Source organism: Melopsittacus undulatus, chromosome 10, assembly GCF_012275295.1.
Source record: "Melopsittacus undulatus isolate bMelUnd1 chromosome 10, bMelUnd1.mat.Z, whole genome shotgun sequence".
In the NCBI taxonomy this organism is placed as follows: Eukaryota; Metazoa; Chordata; class Aves; order Psittaciformes; family Psittaculidae; genus Melopsittacus; species Melopsittacus undulatus.
The window spans coordinates 34,961,769-34,986,860 of record NC_047536.1 but is presented as its reverse complement, the minus strand read 5'-3'; the positions used below and the strand labels follow the sequence as shown (position 1 = coordinate 34,986,860).

Below are 25,092 nucleotides of genomic sequence, written 5' to 3'. Positions count from 1 at the left end.
GCTGGGAAACACCGTGAGTTTGGTGAGTGCTTGGAGAGCCCACAGGAAGGGGCCAGGGGCCTGGCAGGGCTGGACCCACCAATGGGGAGGGCAGGAATGTTGCAGGCACAAGGCCTGGGGTTGCTCCATGGGCACCAGGGTCCCTGGGTAAGCTGTTGTTCGTGTGGCATTGGGGCCCTTGACCAGCCTATGTCCCTGTGGGGCTGCATGGCATCACTGGCTCCAGCTCTGGGGCAGGAGCCACAGGGCACGGGCAGTCACTGCTACTTGCTGGGGTGCAGGAGTGCTACACATCCCTGCTCAGCCCTGTCTCTGCAGGGCACCCACACTGGGAAAGCACTGGGATGAGCTGCAGGCAGCATCTGAGGCAGCGACTGGGAGCTCTTAACTGGACTGGAGAGTGGGATGATTTTTCATTGCTTCCTTATAATAAGAGGACAAGAGTAAGTGACTAGCACAGTTCGTTCACTTGGTAAAGATTTATACAATCACTTCATCCAGTAATTGGTATTCTGCAGAGAGAGGGAGCTGCAGCTCCAGCATCCGCCTCTGTTTTATCTCTGTCTTTCTTTCTCTCCCCTTTTCAGAATGAGTAATTCTGTCCCTCACAATCCCATTTAAACAGAGCATTTTCAGAGTGAATAATTAGTTACATTCAATTAGATCTCCTGCGCTCCCTTTCTCACTTTGGGGGACAGACACGCTAATGAGATGGCACATGTCTGACATGGGAGCAGGTGTTGAACACCCTGCACGCGGGCAGGGAGGGGTCAGCCCTGGGGGAGGTCAGGAGCCAGAAGGGCTGGTCTGTGGAGGTGCTGTCTGGGGGCAGAGGCTCTGGGTCTGTTGCCCAAGTAATGATGCCAGTGGGAATCAGGCTCATACCTGTCCCCAGGACAGGGCATTTGTTCACTGGGCTCTTGTGTCAAGGGGATGCTGCCCAGCCTGGGACTCCCAGCACTGCCAAGCGCACAGAGCCCTGAGATGGAGAGCTGCTGATGTGCCTTTATCTCCCTTATTAAACCTAACATTACATTTTAAGAGGAGCCTTAAATAACGTGCCAGTGCCATACGGTAACAGTCGCTCTGTGTTCCAGCTGCTTCTGGCGCTGGGATTTACGGTCCTCCCTGTGCCGCGCTGCGAGCACTCAGGCGGTGGTGGGGCACGGGCTGTACGGCTCCCGCTGCCCCGGGCTCGGTGCTGCCGCTGCCCAGCGCCACGCCAGTACCGGGTGCGGGCAGCACCGCTGCAGCCACAGCCCCGCACGGCGCTGGACGGGAGGTGCGCGGAGCTGCGGGGGCCGTGAGGTGCGGCCCCACCGCCGCCGGTGCAGCAGCGCCACCTGCCGGCCGAGCGCGGCGGAACGGGAGCGGCAGCGCGCGCTGCCGTCGTCCGCACGGAGCCGCCGGCAGCGCAGGCGCCCCGGTTCCGTTCTCGCGGCCATGGCTCCGTCCCCGACGCTCCCGTTTGAGGCCTGCCCGTGCCCGGCCGCAGGGTCCCGGCGGCTGCAGCCGCGCTCCGCCGCTGCACCGGTGCCGGCAGGGGGCGCTGTTCTGCCGCTGCACCGGTGCCGGCAGGGGGCGCTGCTCTGCCGCAGCACGGGCACTGCTGCGGTACCCCGCGGCGCTGGCCGCGCCGAGCTCCGCTGCGGGCTCACAGCGCCGGGGCCAGCTCAGGTGCCGCATTCCTCCCAGGCTGGAGCTGGAGCAGAGGAGATGGAGCCGGCCCCGGTCCGTGCTGGGGCCGGGGCAGCAGCCGCTGCCCTCACAGCCTCTCCTGCTCGGCCATGCGGCTCTCCTTGCCGTCCTCCTGTGCCACGGGCTGGCCCCTGAGCAACGTCTCCTGCACAGGGAAGGGATCCTCCCACTCCTCAGTGGGCTGATGTGTCTCCAAGTTCTCTTCAGGCCTCCCAGGTTTCCCCTGTACAGGGGCAGAAGTCAGGGGCAGGTAGGTTCACCCCCCATTGCTTTCCACAGGTTCCTGCTCTGCTGCCATGCAGGGTAGAACCTCACCCTGTGAGTGTCCCCCATCTCTGTATTTGCAAGCAGCACCCCAGCGTGCCCCTTGCCCTGCAGAGCCACAGCCCCAGCTCTGCTGCTGGCACACCTCTGGCTGTGCCCAGAAGGGACCCCAACCCACTGCTGGAGGGCAGCTCTGGACTCACCTGCTTCTGCATCTGTTGCTTGGGATCTGGATGGAAAGAGGGACAGAGAAGGTGACAGTCAGGGCAGGGTATTCCTGCCATGCTGACTAGGTAGGGCATGGGGCTGGGGCAGCCATGTCCCAGCAGTGTCCTCAGAGGGGCTGCCCTGCTCCAGGCAGAGCTGCCACCATGCCCCCTTCTCAGCTCCTCTGCCCCATGAGGCCACGCTAGCTAAGGCAGCCCCTTACCCCTGTGCACCAGGTAGTAGACGACGATGCCCACGAGGAATGTGACAGCAACGGCAGCAATGGGAATGAGCACGGAGAGCAAGGACCGCCTGCCCGACTCTGTGAGGAGACAGCCAGTGAGGCACCATGCAACACCAAGACACCAGGTACCCAGAGCTGCCTTGCTCCAGGGCCAGTCCCACAGGGATCCCTCACAGGGACAGACAGAAGCAGAAAGGATTGTGCTGGCACCGCAGTCAGACCCTGATCGCTCCAAAACACCCACGGGCCAGGCCAGCTCCTCCCATTGCTGTAGGAGCACTGGATCTCTGCTCTGCATCAGCCTGGCAGTGGGCACTTACCACAGATCACATCTGAGGCATTGGTCCCTTTCACCTTCACCATCAGCCCCTTTTCCTCACAGCTGCGGAAAGAACAAGATTGTGTAACCACAGCAGCCTGAGCGCATGGGAAGCCCAACCAGGAGCAGATGCTGTGTGTCCTGCACCAAGCCTGCCAGGCTCTAGGGGCACGAGTGTCCAGGAGCCAGCACTACATGATGGGGAGACCAGGTACACAGCAGGGCCCCACACCACGGTCCTGGTCTAGAGGTGTTGAAACTGTGGAAGATGGAGACAAGTCTGGGGACAAGGCACAGGAGGAAGCAGACACCTGAGACCTGCCCAGTCAAGGAGATGCAGGGCTCAGGCACCATGGCTCCTGCAGAACAGCCGGGAGGGAACTTGATGACAGGCTATAAGTGGCTCTGTGGGGAGGTAATTTCTGGGCACAGATAAAAGCAAAGTGAAATCCAACAGCTGGCAGCTGAAGCAAGACTAATTCAGCCTGGAAATAAGGCTAATGTTTCTACCATGAGTTCAATTAACCCTCAAGCAGCTTTCTAAAGACAGACAACCTGCCAGCCCTACCAGCCAGAGTCCGCAGGGCTGGTGCCCCAGCTGATGAGCCAAGGAGTGCTGGGAGGGAGAGCCTGGTCAGAGCACTGGGGATCCCCAAAGCCCCTCATCCCTTGCTCCCTGGTGCAGATGACAGGGTGGACATCCATGAAGGGGTGAGCACTCTGCACACATGCACAGAGATGTTCACAAGCACCTGGATGTCCGCCTCGAGCTCAGCCATGCCACCCTGGCCCCCACCACACTCAGCTCTGCTCCTGTGCCAGCCTGACACTGTGTCACTCAGACTTCCCAGCCATCTGCTCCCCAAGGCCCCTGAGGAGGCTGGCACAGGAGGATGTGCTCACAGGTATAGCGAACAGCTGGGGATAGGTGGTCAGCGCTCAGACAATACCTTGTCCAGGGATGGCACGGCTCGGTTTTGGAAGAGACATTGGAGAAGGTGCCTTCTGCACAGGGCTCACAGGGGGATGTCATCCGGGCCATGGCTTTGGCTGGAGGAGCAGAGGTTGCAGGAAGGTCAGTGTGGGCAGTGGGAGCGAAGGGCTGTGGCAACGCTGCCAGGCACAGCAGCAGGCAAAGTGCTGCCGGAGCCCTGCCAAGAGCACCTCGCTGAGGGAGCCCCCCCTTCCCCTGGAGGACCTGAGGTCAGTGCTGCTGGGGCCGCTGAGAGGGACGAGCTGGTTGGACTCACCCGCCACAAAGCCAAAGCCACGCTGGCAGGGCTGGTTCTCCACACAGGTCTGGCAGCTGGTGTCAGAGCAGTGCGTGCCAGCCCGGCACTGGCACACCGTGTTGTGCGTCGCATTGCCGTGTGTCTTCACGACGAGGCCAGTGTCTGCGCAAAGGGAGCAGGGGTGAGGTGAGGCACAGGGTGGGTGAGCCCTTGGGGACAGCGGGGCCGGTGGGCATGGGGAGCACTTACTGTCTTCACAGATATCGTGGGGGGCACAATGCTTCTCTTTGGTCCAGCTCTGCTGGTAGTGGCCACTCTCACAAGGGGTGCAGATAGAGTCCTCTGTGTCACTACATTCAGACACCAGCTTTTCTCCTGCAATAGAGGAGGTGAGAAGGGCTCGAGGAGGGGTGAGGAGGCTTTCCCCTCCCCAGGCAGTACCTCTGCAAGTGGGAGATGGGAGTACTGGCAGCAGTGAGAGCTGATACTGCTCTGGCAGCCAGGGCTGCAGGGACAAGCTCCCCGATGGGGACGGATGATTGGTGTTGGGGCAGGAGAGCATGGGGGGGGGGGGACATTTACTGCCTTTAGGGGTTGGGAAATGATCTGCAGTAAAAGCAGGAGCTGAGAATAACATCACAATTTGGCAGTGGCAGCAGTCTCCCTGCAAGCTGCCTGTGCCCTGTGGTCCTGCAGCTGCAGGAGCACAGACAGTCCCAAGAGAGTTGTGGCAGATTCGGGGAAGTCCAGGGGGTCTCCCAGAGCACCCATGAGGCTCCCAGTTGCTCTAGCACTGGGGTGACACAGACGTGAAGCTGCCAGCAGGGTGGAGGAGCTCAGTCATGCTGAGCTGTGCTCTGCTGTGGTCCAGCTGTGGGTCCTGGTACAGTCAGGCCCTGGGGTACAGGAAGGGGAAAGGGGCTCTGTACCTGGATGACACCGGTTGCAGCATCTGCCTCTGTATTCATACTGTTTATCAAAGCATCTGACAGCATCACCAGGCTCCCAGCACTGGAAGAAACAAGACCTGGAATTCATGGTGCTCCTCAGTGCTTCAGCACCTCCTTGCTTCTACAAGCACATGGGAGCTACCCCACATCCCGAGGCGAAGGCTTCCCTGCACCGCTCCTGCCCTGCCTGTGCTAACCACAAACCACAGCAGAGCCACCGGTGCTGCCTCATGCCACCAGTGCTCTTTGAAGTGGGTAGCAGCGATTCCCCAGATTTCCTATCAGATGATGATTGCACATTGCCCTGTGCCACTGCCAACAGGAGCCCACCTGGGTCCTGCACAGCAGCAGTGGTGTTAATGGAGCCTCCCGTGCCCAGAGAGCTGCCAGCCCTTTCCCAAAGCTGATGCATCAGCCTGAGGGGCAGGGAAAACCCCCGGGCACGTACAGCTGACTTCCATGGGCCTACTAGCAGGGGTGTGTGCACACCGGGAAGAATGGAGAGGAGACAGGTAATGAGACCTCGGGCCAGTATGAGTGCAGGGCACGCACAGCATCAGACTGTCGCACAGAGCAAGCCCCATTCTGCCCCAGAGCCCAGCCACCCCAAGGAGCGGGATGGGGGCTCCATCAAAGCCCTTAAGCGAGATGACTGCGGGGCTGTGGGCATGAGGGATGCTGAGACCCCACGGGAGGCCTTGGGGTATGCCCGAGCTGGCAGAGGGGAGCCGGCGCTGCTGCCCCACACGGTGACAGTGAGCAGAAAGGGAAGTGAAAGGGGCTCATGCAGCCCCGTCCCTGCGCCCCACAACTTCCCAGGCACCGACGGTGCTCTGGAGCCCCACGCTGTCCGTCCGTGCCCGCCGGTCCCTCCTCCCTGCCCCGGCCGGGCCCCGCTCCTCGGAGGAAGGCGAAGCCGAGGTGGGCCCGACGGGAGCCTCCTGCCGAGCCGGACCCCGGTGCGGAGGCCGTGGGGGGTCCGACCCGGCCGGCTCAGCTCGGGCTGCGCGGGGCAGCTCAGCCGATGCCAGCTCCCGCTCCGCAGCCCCGCACGGGGGGGGCTGGCGGAGGTGAAGGACCGGCCCGTGCCCCTTCCCGGAAAGCCGGGAGGCTGCGGCTGGGGCTCGGCCCGAGGGAGGGAGGGAAGGAGGCACCGCCACTGCCCCAGCCCATGCCGGTGCCCCGGCCCCACTCACCCCCAGCAGCGCCGCTCCGAGCAGCCCCACCAGCCCGAGCCGCCGCATGATGCCGCACCCTGGGGCCGCCCGCACGCCCTATAACGCCGTGTCCCGTTCCCGCCCAGGAAAGGGCGTTGAGCCGGCCTCGGGGAAGCCCCGAGCGGTTCTCGGGCCTGGGCAGCCCCGGCAGCGCACGGCGGGGGCAAGGGGGGGCCTGGGGACAGCTCCGCCGGCTCTCCCCGGCCCTGGCCCCGCCGGGGGAGCAGCCGTCCCTGCCGGGACCTGGGGGGGCCTTCGGCAGAGCTGCTGGGAGCCCTTGCGCAGCGGCTGCACGGGAAGGTCCTGCTGAGGCTGGAGGGGGAGAGGGGCTCCTGCCAGCCCCACGGAGCCGCTGCCCTGCCCGCATCTCCGCAGGGGCAGGAGTCGGCTGTGGGCCATGGTGAGGGAAGTGCATGTTCTGGTTCCATCAGCTCATTCATTCCTGAGACAAAAGTTCAAGGTTTCACTTCACCGGTAACCCTGCGCCGTGTCCCTGGAGAGCCCCTCACGCTGCCTGCAGCCTCTGGCATCCAAACCAGTTCCCGTAAATGCACCAGCCCGAAACGGGAACGGGCAAGAGTGCCTCAGGCCCGGCTATGCTGGCTCCGCCAGCCCGGCCCTGCCTCAGTTCCCTCGGAGTCCCCCGGTGTGGTCCCTGGGAAGTTCCAGGCTCCTCTCCTGTTACTTTCCCGGATCCCTTTCTCACCATGGCCTGACAGGGACCGCCGGTTCCTGCACACCTGCCCGTGTCCTGTCCCCCGGTGCTGCACCGTGACAGCACCGGTGACCACAGCCCGGCCTCAGGGCTGCCTCGGCCCTGGCTCGGGGGCTCCGTGCCCCCTGCCCTGGTGATGGCGGCGGGAGCTTCCCAGAACTGAGTCACTCGAGAGCGCGCCGGGTCCCGGGGGAGCGCCGAGGGCAGAGCCCCGGAGGTGAAGCCGGGAGGGGGGGTTGTGCCTGGCTCCCGCGGGACCCACAGGGAAGTCCCGCAGCCATGGGCACAGGCCGCGCACCGGCTGCGGGCGGCGGAGCCCGGCGGGAGCTGCCCGGGAGGGGCTCAGGCAGCGGGTGCAGCGGGCACGGGGGTAACGGCGGGAGCTGCCCGGGAGGGGCTCAGGCAGCGGGCACGGGGCTAACGACGGTCCCGGTCCCGGTCCCCGTCCCCGCTCGCCCCGCGCGCGCTCGGATTGCGCCACCCAGCGGTCCCGCGCCTGCCCTCAGCGGGACTCCGAGTCCCAGCGTGCCGTGCGGCGCCTCGCGGGGCATGCCGGGACGGGCACGGCAGCGGCAGCACGTCAGCGCCTTGCGTCGTAAAGTGTGAAGCATCGTAGTCGTGACGGCGCCGTACGGCAGCGGCGGTTGGCGCCTTTGTCCTGGCGGCGGCGGCGGGGTCGGCGGTACCCGGTGCGGCGGTGAGTACTGCGGAGGCCCCGGTGTACGGCTGTGGCGAGCTCGGTGCACGGCTGCGGCCCCGGTGTACGGCCCCGGTGTGCGGCTGCGGCGGCCCCGCTATACGGTTGCGGCCTCGGTGTGCGGCTGCGGCGGCCCCGGTGGCCCCGGTGTGCGGCTGCGGCGAGCTCGGTCACCCTCGGGGGGGACGGGTCCCTCCCGGCTGCTGGGCTGGGCTGGGCCGGGCTGGGCCGGGCCGGGCGTGCCCCGCGGCCTGCGGGCCGCTAGCCCATAGGCGTCGCCGCTCGTGAGGAGCGGGAGTGCGGGTTCGCTGGCGCCGGTAACGGGGCTCAGGAGTGCCCGCTGCTGCCGGGCCCGTGCGTGCTGCGCCTGGATTCCTCGGCCCCGGCGGCGGCCCGGTACGAGGCGTGTGGCCGCAGTGAGGGTTCGGCAGGGCCTGGCTCGCGTTCCCCCTGCTAACTGCTTTCCGCACCTCTGCTCCCGCGTGCGGTCCCGGTGCGGAGCCCCGAGGCGAGTGAGGGTGGGGACCACCGACAGCGGCCTCGGGCCGGGCCTGGCTTCGTGGCTGCCGGCGCCGGGCAGGACGCTGCTCCTCACCCCGTTCGTGTCGGTAGCAGCTGCATCCACTGCTGCTGCTTTGCCTGGGAGCCTCCTGCGGGCCTGTGTGTCCTCCTCCATTGTGTTAGTTCGAACATCCAGTTGTCTCGTTTTCTGAAGCTGTAGTGCTGTTAATAAATAACTTTGGGTTTAAATATAATTTTTTTAGGGAAACTTGGCTTTGGTTCACTTCCCGAGGGCCCACTGCACCCAAGCTGGCTTGGGCTGGCCTCGTGTAGGAACTTGGCTCTGGGTTTCTGCACAGGGGATTGGCACCTTGAAACCGCCTCAGCTTATAATTGCCTCTGGCTGCATTCATAGGAAAGGCTTAATGTGGAAATTGGTTCACCCGGTTCAGTGTGCCTGAAGCTTGGACAGCAGTTAGTTATTCCAGCCTTCTGGTTGCTGAATGGCTCCTAACTATGCAATTTGCCAAGTGGAAAATGGTAGGAGGCAGTGAATGCTCTTGTGTGGAAGTTCTTCAGTAATTCAACCCATCCAGCTGATTTATTGCTTTGCTTTGAAAGTGATCTGCAAGTGGGAAAGTAGCTCCCTGGTTTCCTCACGTGGGAAGCTCTGGCAAAGTATTTACCTAAAACTGTTTATATTTTTAGACATTTGACTTGTTTGTCCAGAAACTGCTTGTAAATTGTAACAAATGTGGGTTAGGTGTTGGCTGTTTACTGGGAGTAGCTCCTCTTGATACACTCGAGTTCAGCTTTTTTCCCAGGTTTTTGCGTGTTCTAAATGGAAATCCCATCTTGCCTTCCTGTAGGTGGATGTTTGGGAAGTATGGGAACTTCATTAAATAGCTTTCAGGCTTTCAAGTTCATCTTGAAAGTTTCAGTGTTTCTGGGGTTTTGTAAGCTTTATGTAATGGTGACTCTTAAGCCAGGCAGTTGGTCTGGGTGGGGGTTGGGGGTTGGTTGCTGTTATGGGGGCTGTGTTGGGTTCTGTTTGCTGAGGTGGTTTTGCTGTGAGCTTGTGCAGTGCCTGCTCTGTGGCAGTGGGGTCCGCAGTGGGCTGTGGTGCTGGGAACAGTGGGGAAAGGGGCACAGCGCTTCCATGGGGGTCCCTAAATTCCCATGTGGACCCGCCTTCTGTGGGAGCCCACACCTGGACAGGGACGAGGATGTGCTGTTCACTGGGGGCTGAATGAGAAACTGTATTTTGGCACTGAAAGCCAAGATTCCACAGACAGTGAAGCAATCCAGGTGTGGTCCCTTGGAGCATCTGAGCAGTGCTTCCTGGTGTCTTGATCAAAGCCTGTATTGAAATCTTTGGGTTATGCATGTTGTGATGAGTGTTTCCTTCCTGCGTGTTAAAATATCGCGTAGACTTCAACTCTGGTTCAGTGGACTGAAGAAATGGGCCTGACAACAGTGGGTGTTCTGAAAAGCTTAAAGTCAAGGTGTGTTAATGGAAAATGAATTTTATTTGTATCTTACTTTGGAGTTAAATCATTAAAACTTGTCTATGAAATAATTTGGGTTACTGCCTTTCAGTACTGCAGAAAATCCCAAGCAAAAAGCCTCAGTACATGTTCTTCCCAGAGCTTTGTATCCCTGGGCTAGGATTCCTCTGGCGTGTCATTTGCATTGTGCAGCCTTGGTTGGTTTCCAGCCACAAAGCAGTTCAGTTGAATGCCCGGTTTGGTGTGTGGGGTGGCAGTGACACACGTGATGTGCATGGCCCTTTTTCTCTTTTGCGAAGAGTTGCATTTGGACGACAGCAAAATGGCTCGAGGACGCAAGAGCAATAGCATCAAACAGAGCGACTTCACCAACAGCACCAACCCCCAGGACTTAGAGAGAAGACTTTTTGTTGGCAATTTGCCCACAGACCACATGACTCGTGAAGAAATGGAAGAGATATTTTCAAAATATGGCAAAATCAGGGGTTAGTATTTTATCTTTTGCCTTTTTGTGCCTGGGAACTCAGTGAGAAATATCACTTTCATGCTTGTCAAATGGTATTTGCTGATGATGGGAGGAGTAGCTAATCCTGTTCTTAAAAAGTGACCTTTCAGTGATAATTTTGTCTGAAAAAGGGATTCCTTTAGCACAGCTGAGATGTAACTTGTGTATATCAGCTACATTTCAGCTTTGGGGTTGCAGTATGATGTTGCAAGACTCTTTCAAGTAACTTCATAGTCTCTTTTATCAAATCTTGGTCACATCACAGGCTGTATTTTGCTCACTGCCTTGTCAGAAGGCAGTCGATCTATGAAATGCATTTCAGAGCCTTAAGCTCTGCATTTTGATCCTGGTAGATGTGGTTTTCCCAGGAAACTTGCAGTGGTTTCTTGGCTTGGGGTTAGGTGGTGGCCTGGGCGTGGGTTGATGGTGTCCCCTGGTTGTAACCAGTCTTGCCCTGCTGTTGCCTCTTCCAGCCCTCAGCATGTACCATGGCTATGGGTTCGTGCAGTACGACCGTCTGGAGGATGTCCAGGCCGCTCTGGACGGGGAGAAGGGCCGCCTTTATAAAGGGTATAGATTAGGTAAGGAAAACTGCTCCGTGCTCTCCCACTGACCCCAGCATGCATCCCAATAGAGAGTGCTCTTGTTCTAAAGCTCACCAGAAAGATCCCTATGTGACACTTGCCTGATGTTAGACTCAAATCACTTTTAGTAGCTATGTATTTCCCTTCAGTTACTTGCTCTAAGTGCTGTGTGTTTCATTTCCTACTTAGGTCTTAACTCTGAACTTACCTTTGTGTGTTAGTATTTGAAAAGGTGTGCTGCCCTGTGTGACAGGCTGCTCTAGCCCTAGGCAGTGCTCATCACAATCTCATGCATGTAATTTTAAAACATTTTAAAACATTTGTAGAGCAGCACTGATTCCTCTTGGCAGGCTCATGAATTGGTCACAGCACTCAGTAGCTTGTGAGTCCAGTTATCTTGGGTGGGTTTGCACGTGTCAGTCTGGAAGCAGTGTGTAAATACCAGGTGCTATAAAGAGGTCATTTTTATAAAGATAAAAATAATTCTGCTAAATGTGCTGGGAGCAAACTTAAACAGGAGCAAATTGTTAGAAAGCTGAGTAGTCTGTTACATGCAAGCAAAAGAATTACTCTTGAAGTAAACCTGTGCTAATTTGAAGACAACCAGTTTGACTTAGAAAGGAATGAAAGGAGCACCACTTGGTCCTCAGTTTCTGCTGTCTCTCTTTGAAGAGGCACAAGGAGCTTTAATATAAATTGCATTTCACTAGTGAAATTGAAAACGTGGAGCAGCAGCTATCAAAACCGGACCTCTCAAAGAAGTTTAAATCTCTTGTCTGTGAGGCTCAGTGCAGACCTGCCTAGGCTGTTCCTATTGTTTTCGCACAAGCCTTGGGAAAACCAGGGATTTTCCAGGGCCATAGCTGAGTGCTGTGGATGTGCCAGTCAACAGTGTAAGTGGGACAAGAGAGGCATCAGCCCCTGATAGCAAAGGGATTCTTACACCTGACACCCACTGAGAAGGGAATTCATTAATACAAATCAAAAGAAATCCTGCCTCTTACCCCACTGATACTGTGAGCTTTATGGCTAAGAGCAGCAGTGTTGATGTAAAGGCTTCTGTAAGATGTTTGGTTTGATTAAGCAGCTAAACAATTAAAACCAACATAGGGTTAAATGGAGCTCAGTGTAATGTAGATGGACTTGCTCAGTGCTTTGAGTGGTGCTCTGGAAAAATTGATTCCTGGCTGTGCAGTGCTTTTATAAGAGACCTGGGGAGAAAAGACAATCGTGTTTCAGAAAGAGAATGAAATAATGAAGATGGATTTACTGGTGGTGAAATGACCTGGACTTCTTCCTAAGCTGGATGCAGGCAGAACTGAGCTCTCACTAAAGCCAGAAGGGAACATGTGCACCCAGCAAGAGTGCTTTTGTCATTCCTGGCTGTACAAAACAGCTTTGTAAGCAGGGAGGGTTTGCTACCTGGGGTATACTGCTGGAATACTGTATTCAGATCTGGTATGCCTGTTTCAAAGAGAATAGTGCTAAATGGGAGAAGCCTCAGAAAAACCTGAAGAAGGCTTAAAGAGCGGAAGAACAAGCCCTAGCAAAAGCCGTGAGATAAAGGAGTGATGTGATCTATGTAACAGACAGACTGAAGATAAGCAAGTTTTAATCTAGTAGGCTTAGGCATGACAAATCCTTAAATGGAAATAGTTTTCTTCAGCAGCAAAGTAATTGACTTCTGGAATAACTCACTGAAGCTTTGGTGCTTTCTGTGCTCTGAAAACTTTTAAATTGGAATTGAATGTTCTGCTCAAAAGATAAGCTCGAGCTCAATGCCACTGCTGCACTTGAGATAGGAATGTGATTCAAGGCTCTCTTGTCACCCTGTTCATTCAGATGGTCAGTGCAGTGGCCCTGTCACCTCAGAACCCTGCAGGACAGAAGACTTTCTTTTTTTCCTCTGAAGTTTTGTCACTGTTCACATACTTAACCTGTAAATGCTGTTGGCATTAAATAAACTGTAATTAAATCTGTTAATTTTGCACCAGAGGAGGGTCCCTGTCAAAGGTGGTTTTTTTCTTTTAGGAAAATATTTTTGTTCCATTTCTTTTTTTCAAGTAATGTATGGTTTTAAGTGTAAAAATCCTGGTAGGTGTCTGCAATGGCATCGTAAAAGAGAATAAAAATTATCTTAAACCAAAGAAAGCAGATAGTGTCTTGCTTAAAGATAACACTTGCCTTTAAGGGAACAAAAATCTTAACTAAAAAATAAATGCAAGGAGAAGGGTTGCTTCAGTTACACAGCATGAGCATTAAATGTAACTGCTAAGGACACAAGTCGGTAAAAGGCTTTGGGAGAGTTCAACTCCAGTGTTGCATTATACTAATGCTTCCACAAACACACAGAAGTGTTTTCATTATCTTTAATGGCTAAAGCTATGTAGGGAATAAATGCCCATCAAAGTCTGTGATAGCAGGCAATGAATACAGCTTATCCTGGGGCTTGATCCTGGGGACTGCTCTGTGGTGTTGAGTGCTCTGGTGCTGCAGTTCAGGTTCGGGCTGCACTTGCTTCTCTCCCCCCCAAAAAGAGAACACGCTGCTCCTTGGTGAACAATGGGAGCAAAGCTTAGGACAGATCCTGTAACTGAAAGTTCTAGAGGATCATTTATGAAGCTGCAGAAGATGTTAAGACTGAGTCTTACTAAAGCCAAGTGGCATGTTTATTCTCTTGCAAGAGCTTTGAGAGGAGCTGATGCAAAACAGCTAAAGGAACTCTTAAATTGTCTGTAGGCTCTTGGGAAGCAGATACAACCTGGATTGGTTTCATTTGTGTCCTTTAAAGGCTCTGAAACATATGAAAAAACATCTGAAGACATTTCTGTCTGTTCTTGCCCCCCTCCAGTGTCTTATTTCATCCCCAGTCAGCTGTTACCAAAGGCTTTGTTTCCTCACAGTAGAGCAGATTGGTCCCTGCCAGTTCTGGGCAGCTTATTTTTTTTCTGGTTGAGGACAAGACTCTCTTTATCCAGTTCTCTTACTTCTTTGTATTTCACTTCATGGTGATTTTCATGGAGGTTCTCAGAAGCCAACCAGTTCTCATTCTGATCTGTTGCATCCCTTTGTATCATGTTAACAGTGGTGCTTTGAATGCGTCATGTTGACCTTCCTGAGGAGCTTGTGACTCAGGCTCCCCCGATCCAGCTCACTGAGTGGAGTCTGCAGCCGTGCCTTGGGGAGGCAGTTGCATGTGCCACTTGAGAGCCTTCATGTTCTCAATAAGGGCAGCAGTGTGCTCTATTGAACAGGTCTGGCTGGGAACTTGAGCCTGTGCTGGCTGGCGTCTTCCTTTCTCAGAGGTTTTCAGACTCTGCTTTTTCTCCTAGAGTCCATGAGTTGCTTTCTGCTCGCTCATAGACTGCAGAAGAAAGAGGTTCTCTTATGGAATGAAGAGTCTGCATGTGGGCCTGAACATAAAGGGTTAAAACTCTACCCAGGCTGTCCACCCTATTTTGAAGTCCGAAATACATGAACATTTCATTTTGTTGTACTGCCTAAACTTAATAAAAAATTGTCAAAGTGACAATGTCTCTCTGCTGAATGGATTTTCTTGCACCATCTGGATGTTGTTGAGCTTAAGTTGCTTTCATTTGAATTGTGCTGATGATATTTTTTTTGTTCCATAGCATTGAACAGATGGGTTGATTATTCTTTACAGATATTAATAAAGCAGTGGAAAGAAGAAATATGAATAAGGCTTCATCAAGGTCCAGTCCGGCACGAAGGTAAAGTACCTGGAAGCAGTGAGTTGTAGTAGGAAGGTCAGGGCGTGAGCCCAGTGGCCTGTGCTAAATGTGTTTGTCTCCCCCACGGCCACCCCCAGTCAGACGGCGACACTCAAGTGAGACAGCTGGGACGTGGCCGCTGCAGCTCTCGAGGGCCTTCTGGCGCTGGCACCTCGGGAGGCATGAGGGAAACCTCATGTCTGCTGCTGTGACTGCAGCTAAGTGTAATGTTTTGCAGCAAAAGTTGTAGAGGACTTGTGAGGAAGAATACACTTGATGTTCTCTCCTACCTCAAGTGTCAGAGAAGCCAAGGCATATCTAGGGAATGCTACTGGACTGTAGCATTCCCAGTGCCATGCTGCAGAGGACTTCAGGATCTTGTCTCTTCTGATGTCAGAAGCTTCCAGTGCTGAAATGATACTGGAAAAGAACATCTGAGTGAAGCACAAGACAGAGCAAACACCTCTCTTGCACTGTCCTCTCTGCCAGGACCTGGAGCCAGGTTAGTGATGGGCAGCTGCCAGCTTCTCATCATTTCCCATCCCTTGGTGTGTGCCGCTCCTGCACCTCCTCTGTGTGTGAAGTCACAGGCAAGTGGAGAAGATACAGACTGTCCTGTCACAGGAGGGCAACTTCAGGTTCCTTTCCATGGCGTTATTGGGAGCACACAAAGATGTGCTGTGATGGTAGCTTGGTGTAAAGTGTGCATCTTCTGTGCCTGTACTGTGAAGCTTTCCACACTGTCTCTTGTTGGACTTGAGGGTTATCAAGCCCTGACATGTCTGGTGTGATCTACAAACTTGACCTGTTACATTACCAAAAAAATGAGGAACAGGTGCAGCCAGCAAGACATCTACCACCAAAAAACCAGCAAATGTGTAGCTGCAGTAGTTGGCATCATCTAGTCTTTTGTATGTGCTGCACTTAGCCGGCACAGGGCCAAATGCACTTGAAGAGACCATCATGCTACCGGAACTTTGGCCACACAGCTGGGGGTCGCATTACACATCTGTAAACATCCAAGCCTTGGGCCTGGGCAGTGTGAGGTGTGCTCAGTGCTGGCATAAGGACCCTAAGCACACTGCAGGTACATAAGCAGCTGGCATTGATGGCATATCTTTGGCCTCAGGCTCCAGTGCCATGAGTGTTGGTCCTCAGACCACACTGGGAGGGACAAGCAGCAGGTTCTGATGCATTGCGACCTGTGTCATCCTGTGTGTGCAAGAGCATATGGCCACGTCAAGGCCCCCAAGGAGCACTGGAGCTGCATGAGCATGTCGAAGGCTGTGGTGCCACTGAAACAGGCACTGGATTGCAGCTGGCACTGCAGACACCATGGCCATCCCATATCACTAGCACCGGTCCCAAGCAGCACTGTGGGCATCAAGTCCTGGGCATGGATAATGGACCTGGTCCATGCTGCAGGTGTGTGAATGACAGCAGTGGAGTCCTGTGCCGCAGTGCTGAGTCCTGAGCAGACGTGGGCAGCAGGGCTGATGCTGTAGGAGTCAGACTGTGGTGATGGAGGTGCAGAAGGCCACTGTGCCTTCGTGCTGCTGCCTCTCCGCAAGCAGCACAGCAGTGATGGGGAGCAGAGGGGATCCACACCATGTCTGTGCTTCTGTGGCAGTTGTGCTGCTCTTGTTCCGGATCTGTTTGTCTCTGCAGATAGTGGATGTGGCGTGTTCTGGTCACTCCACTCCCAGCTGGAATAAATGTCCTATGCCAAACAATCCCACTGCATCTGGCTGTTTTGCTGTAGTCCTGCAGCTACAGAATGACCAATTACTCAGTATCCATTAAAGCAGGTGGGAAGTTTCCCCTGAGCTGTAGGTTGGGGGGAAGGGTACAAGGACATGTATCTCGTATGATGTGGTTTCAATACAGATCACAGGCAAGTGGATCTGTGTGTCCAGGAGGCTGAGGGAGTTCACACTTGTGTGTATGCCAACAGTGTTTCTTTCACAAGAGAACACTATGTATGCTCTTGGTGGCACCTCTGTAGTTTGTCCTGAGGTTTGTTTCATACCTGACATAAAAGCAGGGAATGCCAGTGCTCCTATGTGTCCCCCAGCACAGCTGGGTGTAACCACCCAAATCCATGCACAGGCTCTGCACATCTGTCTCTACCTGACACTGAAACTTGGGCACATCTGACTCACTACTCCTGCTGTTCTCTCCAGGTGACTACCACGTCAATGCACCATAGTGGAAGCAGACTTGTGTTCTGCTTATCTTTCCTAACCTGGATTAGGCTGGTAGAGGACTCTAAATGTCTGTCAAGTTTTGGAAATAAAAAGATTCAAAAAGCTGTTTTTCTTCTGATGGCTGTTGGTATCTTGGGGAAAGAACATTCTGAACACGTGAGTCTCAGTAGTTTCTCTGCAAGATTTTTTTTGGTTGGCTTAGACTGCAGTGAATTGATGTGTTTTTTTCTGGAAAACCAAATGTGACCTGGAAAAAAAAATCCTTTTTTGGGAAAAGTTGAAGACTGGGATGTTAATCTTCCTTGCCTCTGAAGACAATGCAGTACAAAGTCTGAATGAGATGGATCATTCAGATACAACAGAGAAGCTGGTGCTGCTGAGGATGTGGTGCTGGTGGGGTTTGGTACCCCCTTAACAGGGCCATCATACGCATAAGACTGGCTTTGTGCAGAAACTCTCCCAGTGCAGGACACGGCGGCTGCTGTCACTGCTTTCTGCTGGCAGCACAAACACAACCACAACGTGGAACCTGCAGTGCCTTTGGTCACAGCAAACTCCTTTTTTAATCATATGACAATAACAGATTATTTCAGGTATTCTGCTGTCATTGACTGGTGAACTTAACGGATCCCATGAATGCTCCTGGCTACTGCAGATCTGTGGGTATTGGGCTCCAGCACCTTGAATGCTCTCAAAGAACTTGCAAAACCACATTTGATAGATCTGAGGCTGGAGGCCTTGAAATGGTGTTTTCTGTTAACTTCTTCCACAGGTGCTCTACACTTTCAGTGATGCTTCATTAAGGAGCTTTCTGGGTCTTGTTCGGTATGAGAAACATTGCAGTTAAAAGCTTCCCCAGACTGCTTCAGCAAATGTGGGTTTTGGGCAGTTCTTGCTATTGTGGGTTAGGAGGGAGGATTCAACTGCTTTGGCACCTCAGGTAAGAGATCTAGGGGTAATTGTACTGGTGTCATTATCAGTCTAATGGACTGTCCCTGGTGTTTTCCTCAGGGAGCCCTATGCCTACGGGGATGGCCGAGACACCAGACGGGACCGCTCCCCTCTTCGGGGGAGCCCACGGAGAGACCCCAGAGATGGTAGAAATGGCCGAGATTCCAGAGACACTCGAGACATTCGAGCTAGAGACATGCGTGATGCCAGAGACCACAGGGACCCCCGGGACCTGCGGGACCCCCGGGACATCAGGGATCCAAGAGACCTGCGGGACCCTCGTGATGTTCGAGACCTTCGTGACCCACGGGAGCCGCTCTATGATCGATACAGGGATCCACGGGATATGAGAAATCCACGAGATGTCAGGGATCCACGGGATATGAGAGACCCTCGGGACCCTTTGTACAGGTAATCTTCCTGGGATTGTATTTGCCAACACATTTTATGGTGTTCCTGCCTCAATGGCTGCCCAAAGTTGAGTGGTATCAGGCATCTAAGATGAGGAAATTGCTGCAGCTGGGGACAGTTGGGTGCCTGCTTTGGGTCTTGTGGGGAGCAGGTGGGTAAACTCAAGGAGGGTTTGTGTGTGTGCTGCATTGATCAAAGTTATTGCCTGAGCTGGTGCTGGAACATGGAAACCTTTGCTGCTTCTGTAAACGTTTCAGACGAGATGAATCCTATGACCGTTACATTCGCTTCGAAGACTACTGTCGGCGAAAGGACGACTCTTACTATGACCGTTACAAAGAGCATTTTGACAGAGCACCAGTGAATTCAGATGGTGAGTACCTGTAACATTGTAATGGGCAGATTCACATCCCCCGCTGTAGCATGTGGGAGATGCTGTGGTATCTTGAGATGAAGGCATCATGTGTTCTGTCCCTGGGCCTGGCTTTCAGAGCGCCTGAAGCGCGAGGAGCGGCGCCGGGAGGAGCTGTACCGGCAGTACTATGAGGAAATCAAGAGACGTTTTGATGCAGAGAGACCTGTGGATTGTTCTGTGATCGTGGTGAATAAACAGACAAAGTAAGGAAACAGTTATGACAAATTTTATTGTCACATGCTAAAAGAAAATAGAACTAAACTTAGTCCTGCCTTGAGGCTGTTTGTCTTGCTAGTTGTTTTTGAAGGATGTGGCTGTAGAACCCTTGGAAAGCTACAGCACCTGTTGCTGTTTTGGGAACATAGGTTGATGAGATGGAGAAATGTTGTATCTTGTGCTTTACTTTTATTTTCTTGTCACCTATCACTGTACCTTCTCCTGTTACTTTTCTACTTACTCTTCAGATAAGCCTACTGCCATGACAGGTTATAGCAGTCTGTACTTGCTATTCATGGGTTCAATGATACAGAACTTACTCATATATGCCAACCAGCAGATAGTGCGGAGCAGGTGCTGGGGGAGTCGTGGGGGTGTTAGTTTCAGAGCTCCTGTCACACTGGTTACTAGGACAGATACCTGTCATCACTGCCAATCTAATGTGCAAGAAATGCAAAATCACTGCTGCCAGTCATGAGTGGTGTCAGAGCACGGGTGAGTAGTAACCAGAGCAAGCTCCTGGGGCAGCCCAAGCACTGCACTGGGAACAGGGGGGCACATCTGTGCCTGGTACAGTGGGAGGCAGGGCTGTAATGATGGCACCACTCTGATGTCTACAGCTTTACACATAAATGTATTGAAGAATAGCAAATAGTAAATAAATCATAGACCTGGCCTGGAGTCTAATGAAAATGTTTGTCAAAGGGAGATGTAACGCTCTGTCTCTGTAGCCCTGCAGAAAAAAAAGAATCAAGAGTTAGTTTTATTTAACTCTGCTCTATCTGTGAAGCACAACAACAGAGCCGGTGCTTGCCTGGCCTGGTGGTGGAAGACAGAACAGGAAATGGGAGCAAGGGAAGCAGTGGAACTAGAAATAAACTGTGTTTTGCTTTTAATTGAGTTGATTGCCTGTTGGAACAAATCTTGAAAGGAAATTATAGATTCTTTATCCCTTGGTGACTAAAAGTTTTTAGAAGATATTCTAATGGGCCACAAGTTATTGTACTTGATATAGTGAGATTTCTTTTGTGTAAGAGGACCAGCTTAATATCCTAAGGATCATTTTGGTTTGTAACAGCTACAAACCTTAAGAGCTGGAGCATGTAATAAATGTTGGGTATTGAAGCAATGATGTCACCTACTATGGAACTGTTAAAGGGAACTCCTAAATGACTTGGGTACATGGTCCATGTAACTTAGAAATCCTTAGAAAGACAGTTGGGGAAAAGAGTTTTAGTCATTGTTACAGTGTTCACATCCAAAGATGATGAACTAAACCTCTTTCAGAAGGGGTAGGTGCACACAGACTAAACTGCAGGACAGAGGATACAAGAACAGTGGATCCATAGATGCTGTGTTGATGCTGGGCGAGAGCAGAAAGCAGCAGGTAGAACAAATGAACAAGAAATAAGGAATAAGGCACATTTGAACAGTTAAGATACTGAACGTAGCACAGGTAACTTCTGTAGGTTAGCTGCTCTGCTATTTGCCCCTTAGATCCCTGTGGGCATAAATTACCTCACTTAATGAGTTCAGTTTAAACACATTTATATGTAAACCAGTCTATAATAGTGTAAATCCTTTTGCAGACACTATTTCTCAGCTAAGCTAAGGTTTGATTTGTAATTTATTTCAGTTAAACTGAAATGACTGATCCAGATCAAAACAAGGGCTCTTGCATCACTGTAATGAGGTGCTGTAATACTGTCCTGTTTCACACTGTGAGATTTGGCAAGCCATCAGAACAGCTAATTTGAGGTGACAGCGAGGGTGGGTGTGCCAGGGTTTCTGTTTCTGTGTGACTGATGTGTTAAACTCTACTGGCTTTGCTTTGTGGTAGGGAGTATGCGGAGTCAGTGGGGCGGAAAGTGCGGGATCTGGGCATGGTAGTGGACCTGATCTTCCTCAACACAGAGATGTCACTGACGCAAGCCCTGGACGATGTGAGCAGAGGAGGGTCTCCTTTTGCCATTGTCATCACCCAGCAGCATCAAGTTCACCGCTCTTGCACTGTTAACATCATGTTTGGCACCCCACAAGGTACTGAGGTCTCAATAGGCTCTGTAGCTCTCCAGGTGCTGCTTCAGAACACTTTTGAGCAGAATCACACAGGACAGGGTTCATCCTTGCTGTTACATAAGTAGTTATTAATGACTTGACGCCACATCATAAATGTGAATTTTGTTATTTACAAGTTTCCATAATAATTTATTTGTCCCTTGTCAAAAGGACCATTTTATTTCTGCCAAGAGAGAATCTCAGCTGCATTCTCAGCACCTAATACCACCAGCCTTTGCATCTGAGGGCAAGCCTGAGCCCCAGCTCTAGAAATGATGGCATTGCCCTGGCAGATTTCTGAGTAAGACCAGTCCAGCCTCAGGTTATCACTTGTTCTGAAAGAGAGTGTGTTTGGAATGTGGCAAATTACAGGACAGATTTTAAAACCAAATGTAATTTAAGGAAAACAGGATAATGATTGCGTGTTTGGGCAAGGTAAAGATCCAGTCATGAAATTGGAAAGAGTTATAAAAAGATTGGACTATAAAGGTGTTGGGTCTATGCACACCATCTCCTGAGTGCTGCTTACGCTTGTCACATCACTTTTCATCCCGGGGTGTGACTTGGTGGTTGTGAGGGTGGGTGTAGGTATTAAAACGAGTCTCATCAGAATGTGATTTTGGAGAGCAGCCTGTGCTCTCATCGCAGGCCTCTGCACATCCTCTATTTACACATGGGGCTTGTGAGGCTGCCCTTGAGCTTTGGGAGGCTATTGCTCCCTTACTGTGCTCTCAAGTAATGTTTTGTGAGGTTCATCAGGGAGGTTCATCATGCATCTGAATGCACAGTCACTGCTTTTTGTGTGCTCATTGACTGAGGAAGCCTAGGTTTCTGTAGCATGGGGTGCAGATGTGGTAGGAGGGTTCCCTAACTTGTGCAGAAATACAGCTCACACACTTCACTGGGCTTTCCACTGCCCTTGGTTTTAAGTCCTTTGGTTAACACCCATCCTCTCACAAAGCTTCCCTTCTTTTCTGGATCGAATGGTATCACATCTGATAAGAACCTCAGCTCATCCACAGCTCATTCTAAAGATGAAACATGCTCACTTGGGCCACACAGCCAACTTTGCATTCACATCAGTTTCAGGGAACTCTTTCACCACTGGCAAAGCATAATGTTAAAATGAACCCTAATGTTCTGCAGGTGTGAAAAGTGCTCAGAGCTTTGGGCATTCTTTGGAATGTGAAGGCTCTTTTAATCTCCCAGCATAAAGCTGTTAAGGGCATTGTTTGTGTCTGTGCTTTGTGAGGTGGAAATAATGACCTCAAAAACTTCAAAAGGCAGCTGCACAAAACACCAAAGTGTTGTAATTGGCCATTGCTGGTTGCATTGTAGAACCTGATGGCTGCTTACTGCCCCTGAGTAGTAAACAAACATAAGCAGATATGTGACCTTGAGCCAGTGCTCTCCTGCCCACCTCCTGTGTACACACACGGTATTGAGGGGGTGGCAGTACAGAACCAAGTGTTCCACTGCTGTCCTCCTCTGGAAAGCTTCACAGCCTTCAGAGGACAAGTTTTGGATCTGCCCAAGGGTTTAGCAGCTGGAAATATCTCTTCTTGGAGAGCAGAGAACTTATGTGAGAGGTAGAGGGAGCTGCTGTCCCTTCTAAAATGGGTGAGAGGCAAGAAAGACATTTCTTGGTCTGATCCAATATCTTGTCAGAGCCCTGAGCTATGGAAGGAAAGGATGGCCTTGCTGGGTGATAGCCTTGAGCCTGTTGTTGGCTTAGGAAATGGAGCTGTTACTGTGTGCCTGGGAAGCTTCCCAAGTCTGTGCCTGTAATCCCTGCCTGCTGAATGAGATGCTGGTGTGCATGAAGCAAGGCACCTCCTGTTCCACCCTTTGCTTTCCCTCATGCAGAGCACCGCAACATGCCCCAGGCTGATGCCATGATGCTGGTGGCCAGGAACTACGAGCGCTACAAAACCGAGTGTCGGGAGAAGGAGCGGGACGAGATCGCCCGGCAGGCAGCCAAGATGGCGGATGAGGCTGTCCTGCAGGAGCGGGAGCGCCCGGGCCCTGGGGACGAGGGGGCCCGGGGAGGTCACCCCCCTGCAATCCAGACTCTGCTGAACCTGCTGGCAGACAACCGCTACCTGACGGCCGAGGAGATGGACAAAGTCATCAACTACCTGAGGGAGCGCAAGGAGCGGCTGCTGAGGGGCAGCACCGACACGCTGCAGGGTAAGGCTGGGCCCAGGCGAGGCCACGGTGGTGTGGTGTGTGCTGCCCCTGAGCCGGGGCAGGGAACGGACCGGGATTCCAGAGAGGTCCTAGTGCCATAACTGCCTCACACAGCACCTCAGTTCACTGAAATGGGCATGGCCCTGGAAGAACTGAGACCATTCAGATGTTTCATGTGAAAGAACTTTTATGCTGGAAAACAATGGAACAACCATAACTTGTTTGAGTGCTCAAGAAGAGCAACAGCTCTGCAGAGTGGTTTGGGTTCCCCAGAGCTGTGCAGCTCTCCTGTTCAGAGGGAGGGTATTCACTACTTGTGGCTTCAGTAGCTGTTTCATGAGCTTTTCTTAGGTGTCCCTCCAAGGGCATGTGCAGCACTTTAACCCTCTTCCCTTTCTTTCCCAGCACCCATGGCAAGACAGTCTTTGGGGGCACCTTCAGGACCATCTCTGGGGGGTCAGTCCAGCCTTCCAAGCAGTCAAGCTCATCAGGGTTCGCAGCCTCTGGTCTCTGCTCCTTCTGTTCCAGTGTCCTCTTCTAATCCTCAGCAGGAGCTTCAAGCAAAAATCCTGAGTCTCTTCAACAGTGGGGCAGCAGCAGTGGCCAACAGCACTCCCGCAGCCACTGCTGGCACTGCAGGCAGCGCACCAAACCAGAACTTTGCTAGCATGGGCAGTGGCCAGGCCCGCCCAGCACAGATGGGTGCTGGAAACTTAAACCAGGCTCAGCAGAGATTGCAGACTCCAAGCACACAGATTCCTGCCCTCCAAGGCCCTTCAAGAAATGCAGGTCCAAGGCCTGGAGCTCCTCCACAAGCTCAATCGCTCTACGGTCAGCACCAGAACCGCCTCCCTGCACCTAGCAATGTACCTGCTCAAAGGCCAGTATCTTCTGGTATCAACTTTGACAACCCCAGTGTGCAGAAAGCCTTGGACACCCTTATCCAGAGTGGTCCTGCACTCTCTCACTTAGTGAGCCAGACAGTGGCCCAGGGGCGAGCAGGGTCCTCAGCCCAGCAACCTATGGGTTCTTACCAGCGACACTACTAAAGCTGAGCTGTCAGTCCCTTTCCCCCTCCCTTTGCCATTCCATACTTATACTTGTTTAAAGAGTCTTCTGTCCTTGCACGGGACAAATGCCCCTGGATATGCATGTGCTCTCCCCTTTGCGAGAGCGTACTCTGGTGGCACTGTGCTCTGGCTGGCAGTGTCTGGAGAAGCATGCTCTGGTTCCCTGGTGGCAGGAGCTGCTTTTGATAGTCGGTTCTTTTGTCCAGTCCCAGAAGCTGCTGCGGTGATGGCTCTGCTGCATTTTCCTCGCTTCCAGCAGCTGGTGCATCTCCGTGTTGAGGTGCAGCCTGGTCTTGAATGATCTCAGTATAGTTTTGAGTTAATGGTTCTGAAGAAACGGGGCTGGACAGAGCCTCTTGGAGACGCGCCTGCTCGGCATGGGCACTGGTTTTCTTTGGGTTTCTTTTTTCAATTACTTTTTTTTTCCTACTGACACATAAGCCCGTTGGGAGGTCCAGGGGTAGCATTAGAGCTGAACTCATGGAACACATGCCTGTCCCTACTCAGTCACTCAGGACCGCACTGTATGGACTGCCCTTGCTGGAGTGTCCTGACAAAGGAGTGCTGCTCATCACACCCAGCCCATGGAAAGCAGCAGCTTTGGCCTCAGTACTGTGGCAGATCTGAAACAAGAGCTTCCACCAAGGCAGAGATTTGAAATGGGCTGTCAGTTTTCCTGCACTCAGCAGTCAGTGTTACAATTGATCTGTTAAATTTGGCGTATAAATTTCCTTTCATCTCACCCTGACTGGGGACAGTTGGTTGCTGTAGCCTAAGAGCTCAGCCACATCCATGCTGCTGGCCCTGCCTTGGCAATACCTGGAGCCAGTTACAAGGGGTGAGTGTCTGCTCTCGCTGTCGGTTGGTGTTTTGTCCATCCGAGGAAGTGAGGCAGTGCCATGATGCAATACCATCATTTTATATATTTTCTTCAACACTTTGGTAGCTGCAGCAGGCACTTGAGTGGAAAATGGGGCAGTGATTCTTCACCGTGTTTATAACCAGTAACATACTTTGATAGCAGAACACAGAACATCTCTTAATGACATGGTCCTCTCCAGCACAGCCCCTTAGTCCGGCAGTACTAAGGGAGCAGTGCTCTTGGAGCTGCAGGTTCCTTTGTCCCAGGTGGTTTGTGTTGTAGCAGTTGGTTTTTTGCTCTCTGTGCTGTTAACAGGAGGACTTTACTTTCTAATAAAAAG

At 52.9% G+C, this 25,092-nt stretch overlaps 2 protein-coding genes across 5 annotated transcripts; one reads left to right on the top strand and one right to left on the bottom strand.

Annotated features, from left to right (window-relative positions):
• NCOA5 (nuclear receptor coactivator 5) lies at window positions 1–25,092 on the top strand. 4 transcript variants are annotated; one of them, XM_031054508.2, is made up of 10 exons: window positions 1–22; window positions 9,852–10,037; window positions 10,531–10,638; window positions 14,306–14,372; window positions 17,591–17,941; window positions 18,199–18,314; window positions 18,433–18,559; window positions 20,413–20,612; window positions 22,497–22,820; window positions 23,226–25,092. In XM_031054508.2, the coding sequence occupies exons 2-10, from the start codon at window positions 9,875–9,877 to the stop codon at window positions 23,867–23,869; spliced, it is 2,100 nt and encodes a 699-aa protein (XP_030910368.1). In that variant the 5' UTR covers window positions 1–22; window positions 9,852–9,874; the 3' UTR covers window positions 23,870–25,092. The 4 variants fall into 4 exon arrangements, with proteins under 4 accessions (XP_030910368.1, XP_030910369.1, XP_033922546.1 ...); XM_031054509.2 differs by lacking the exon at window positions 1–22 and adding an exon at window positions 5,408–5,426; XM_034066655.1 differs by lacking the exon at window positions 1–22 and adding an exon at window positions 7,439–7,543.
• Window positions 1,460–6,167, bottom strand: CD40 (CD40 molecule). The gene is made up of 9 exons (XM_031054525.2): window positions 6,111–6,167; window positions 4,894–4,975; window positions 4,214–4,339; window positions 3,983–4,126; window positions 3,683–3,782; window positions 2,734–2,795; window positions 2,393–2,491; window positions 2,166–2,191; window positions 1,460–1,921 (listed from the first exon to the last, which is right to left on the bottom strand). The coding sequence occupies exons 1-9, from the start codon at window positions 6,156–6,158 to the stop codon at window positions 1,766–1,768; spliced, it is 843 nt and encodes a 280-aa protein (XP_030910385.2). The 5' UTR covers window positions 6,159–6,167; the 3' UTR covers window positions 1,460–1,765.

Excerpts from the sequence above, each read along its gene's own strand:
- NCOA5 (XM_031054508.2), top strand. The coding sequence starts at position 9,875 with ATGGCTCGAGGACGCAAGAGCAATAGCATCAAACAGAGCGACTTCACC. Across the intron at positions 10,038-10,530 it reads AAAATATGGCAAAATCAGGG|CCCTCAGCATGTACCATGGC; the intron begins GTTAGTATTTTA and ends TGCCTCTTCCAG. Across the intron at positions 18,560-20,412 it reads GTGGTGAATAAACAGACAAA|GGAGTATGCGGAGTCAGTGG; the intron begins GTAAGGAAACAG and ends GCTTTGTGGTAG.
- CD40 (XM_031054525.2), bottom strand. The coding sequence starts at position 6,158 with ATGCGGCGGCTCGGGCTGGTGGGGCTGCTCGGAGCGGCGCTGCTGGGG. Across the intron at positions 3,783-3,982 it reads TGGCTTTGGCTTTGTGGCGG|CCAAAGCCATGGCCCGGATG; the intron begins GTGAGTCCAACC and ends CTGCTCCTCCAG. Across the intron at positions 1,922-2,165 it reads AGCAACAGATGCAGAAGCAG|GGGAAACCTGGGAGGCCTGA; the intron begins GTGAGTCCAGAG and ends GCCCCTGTACAG.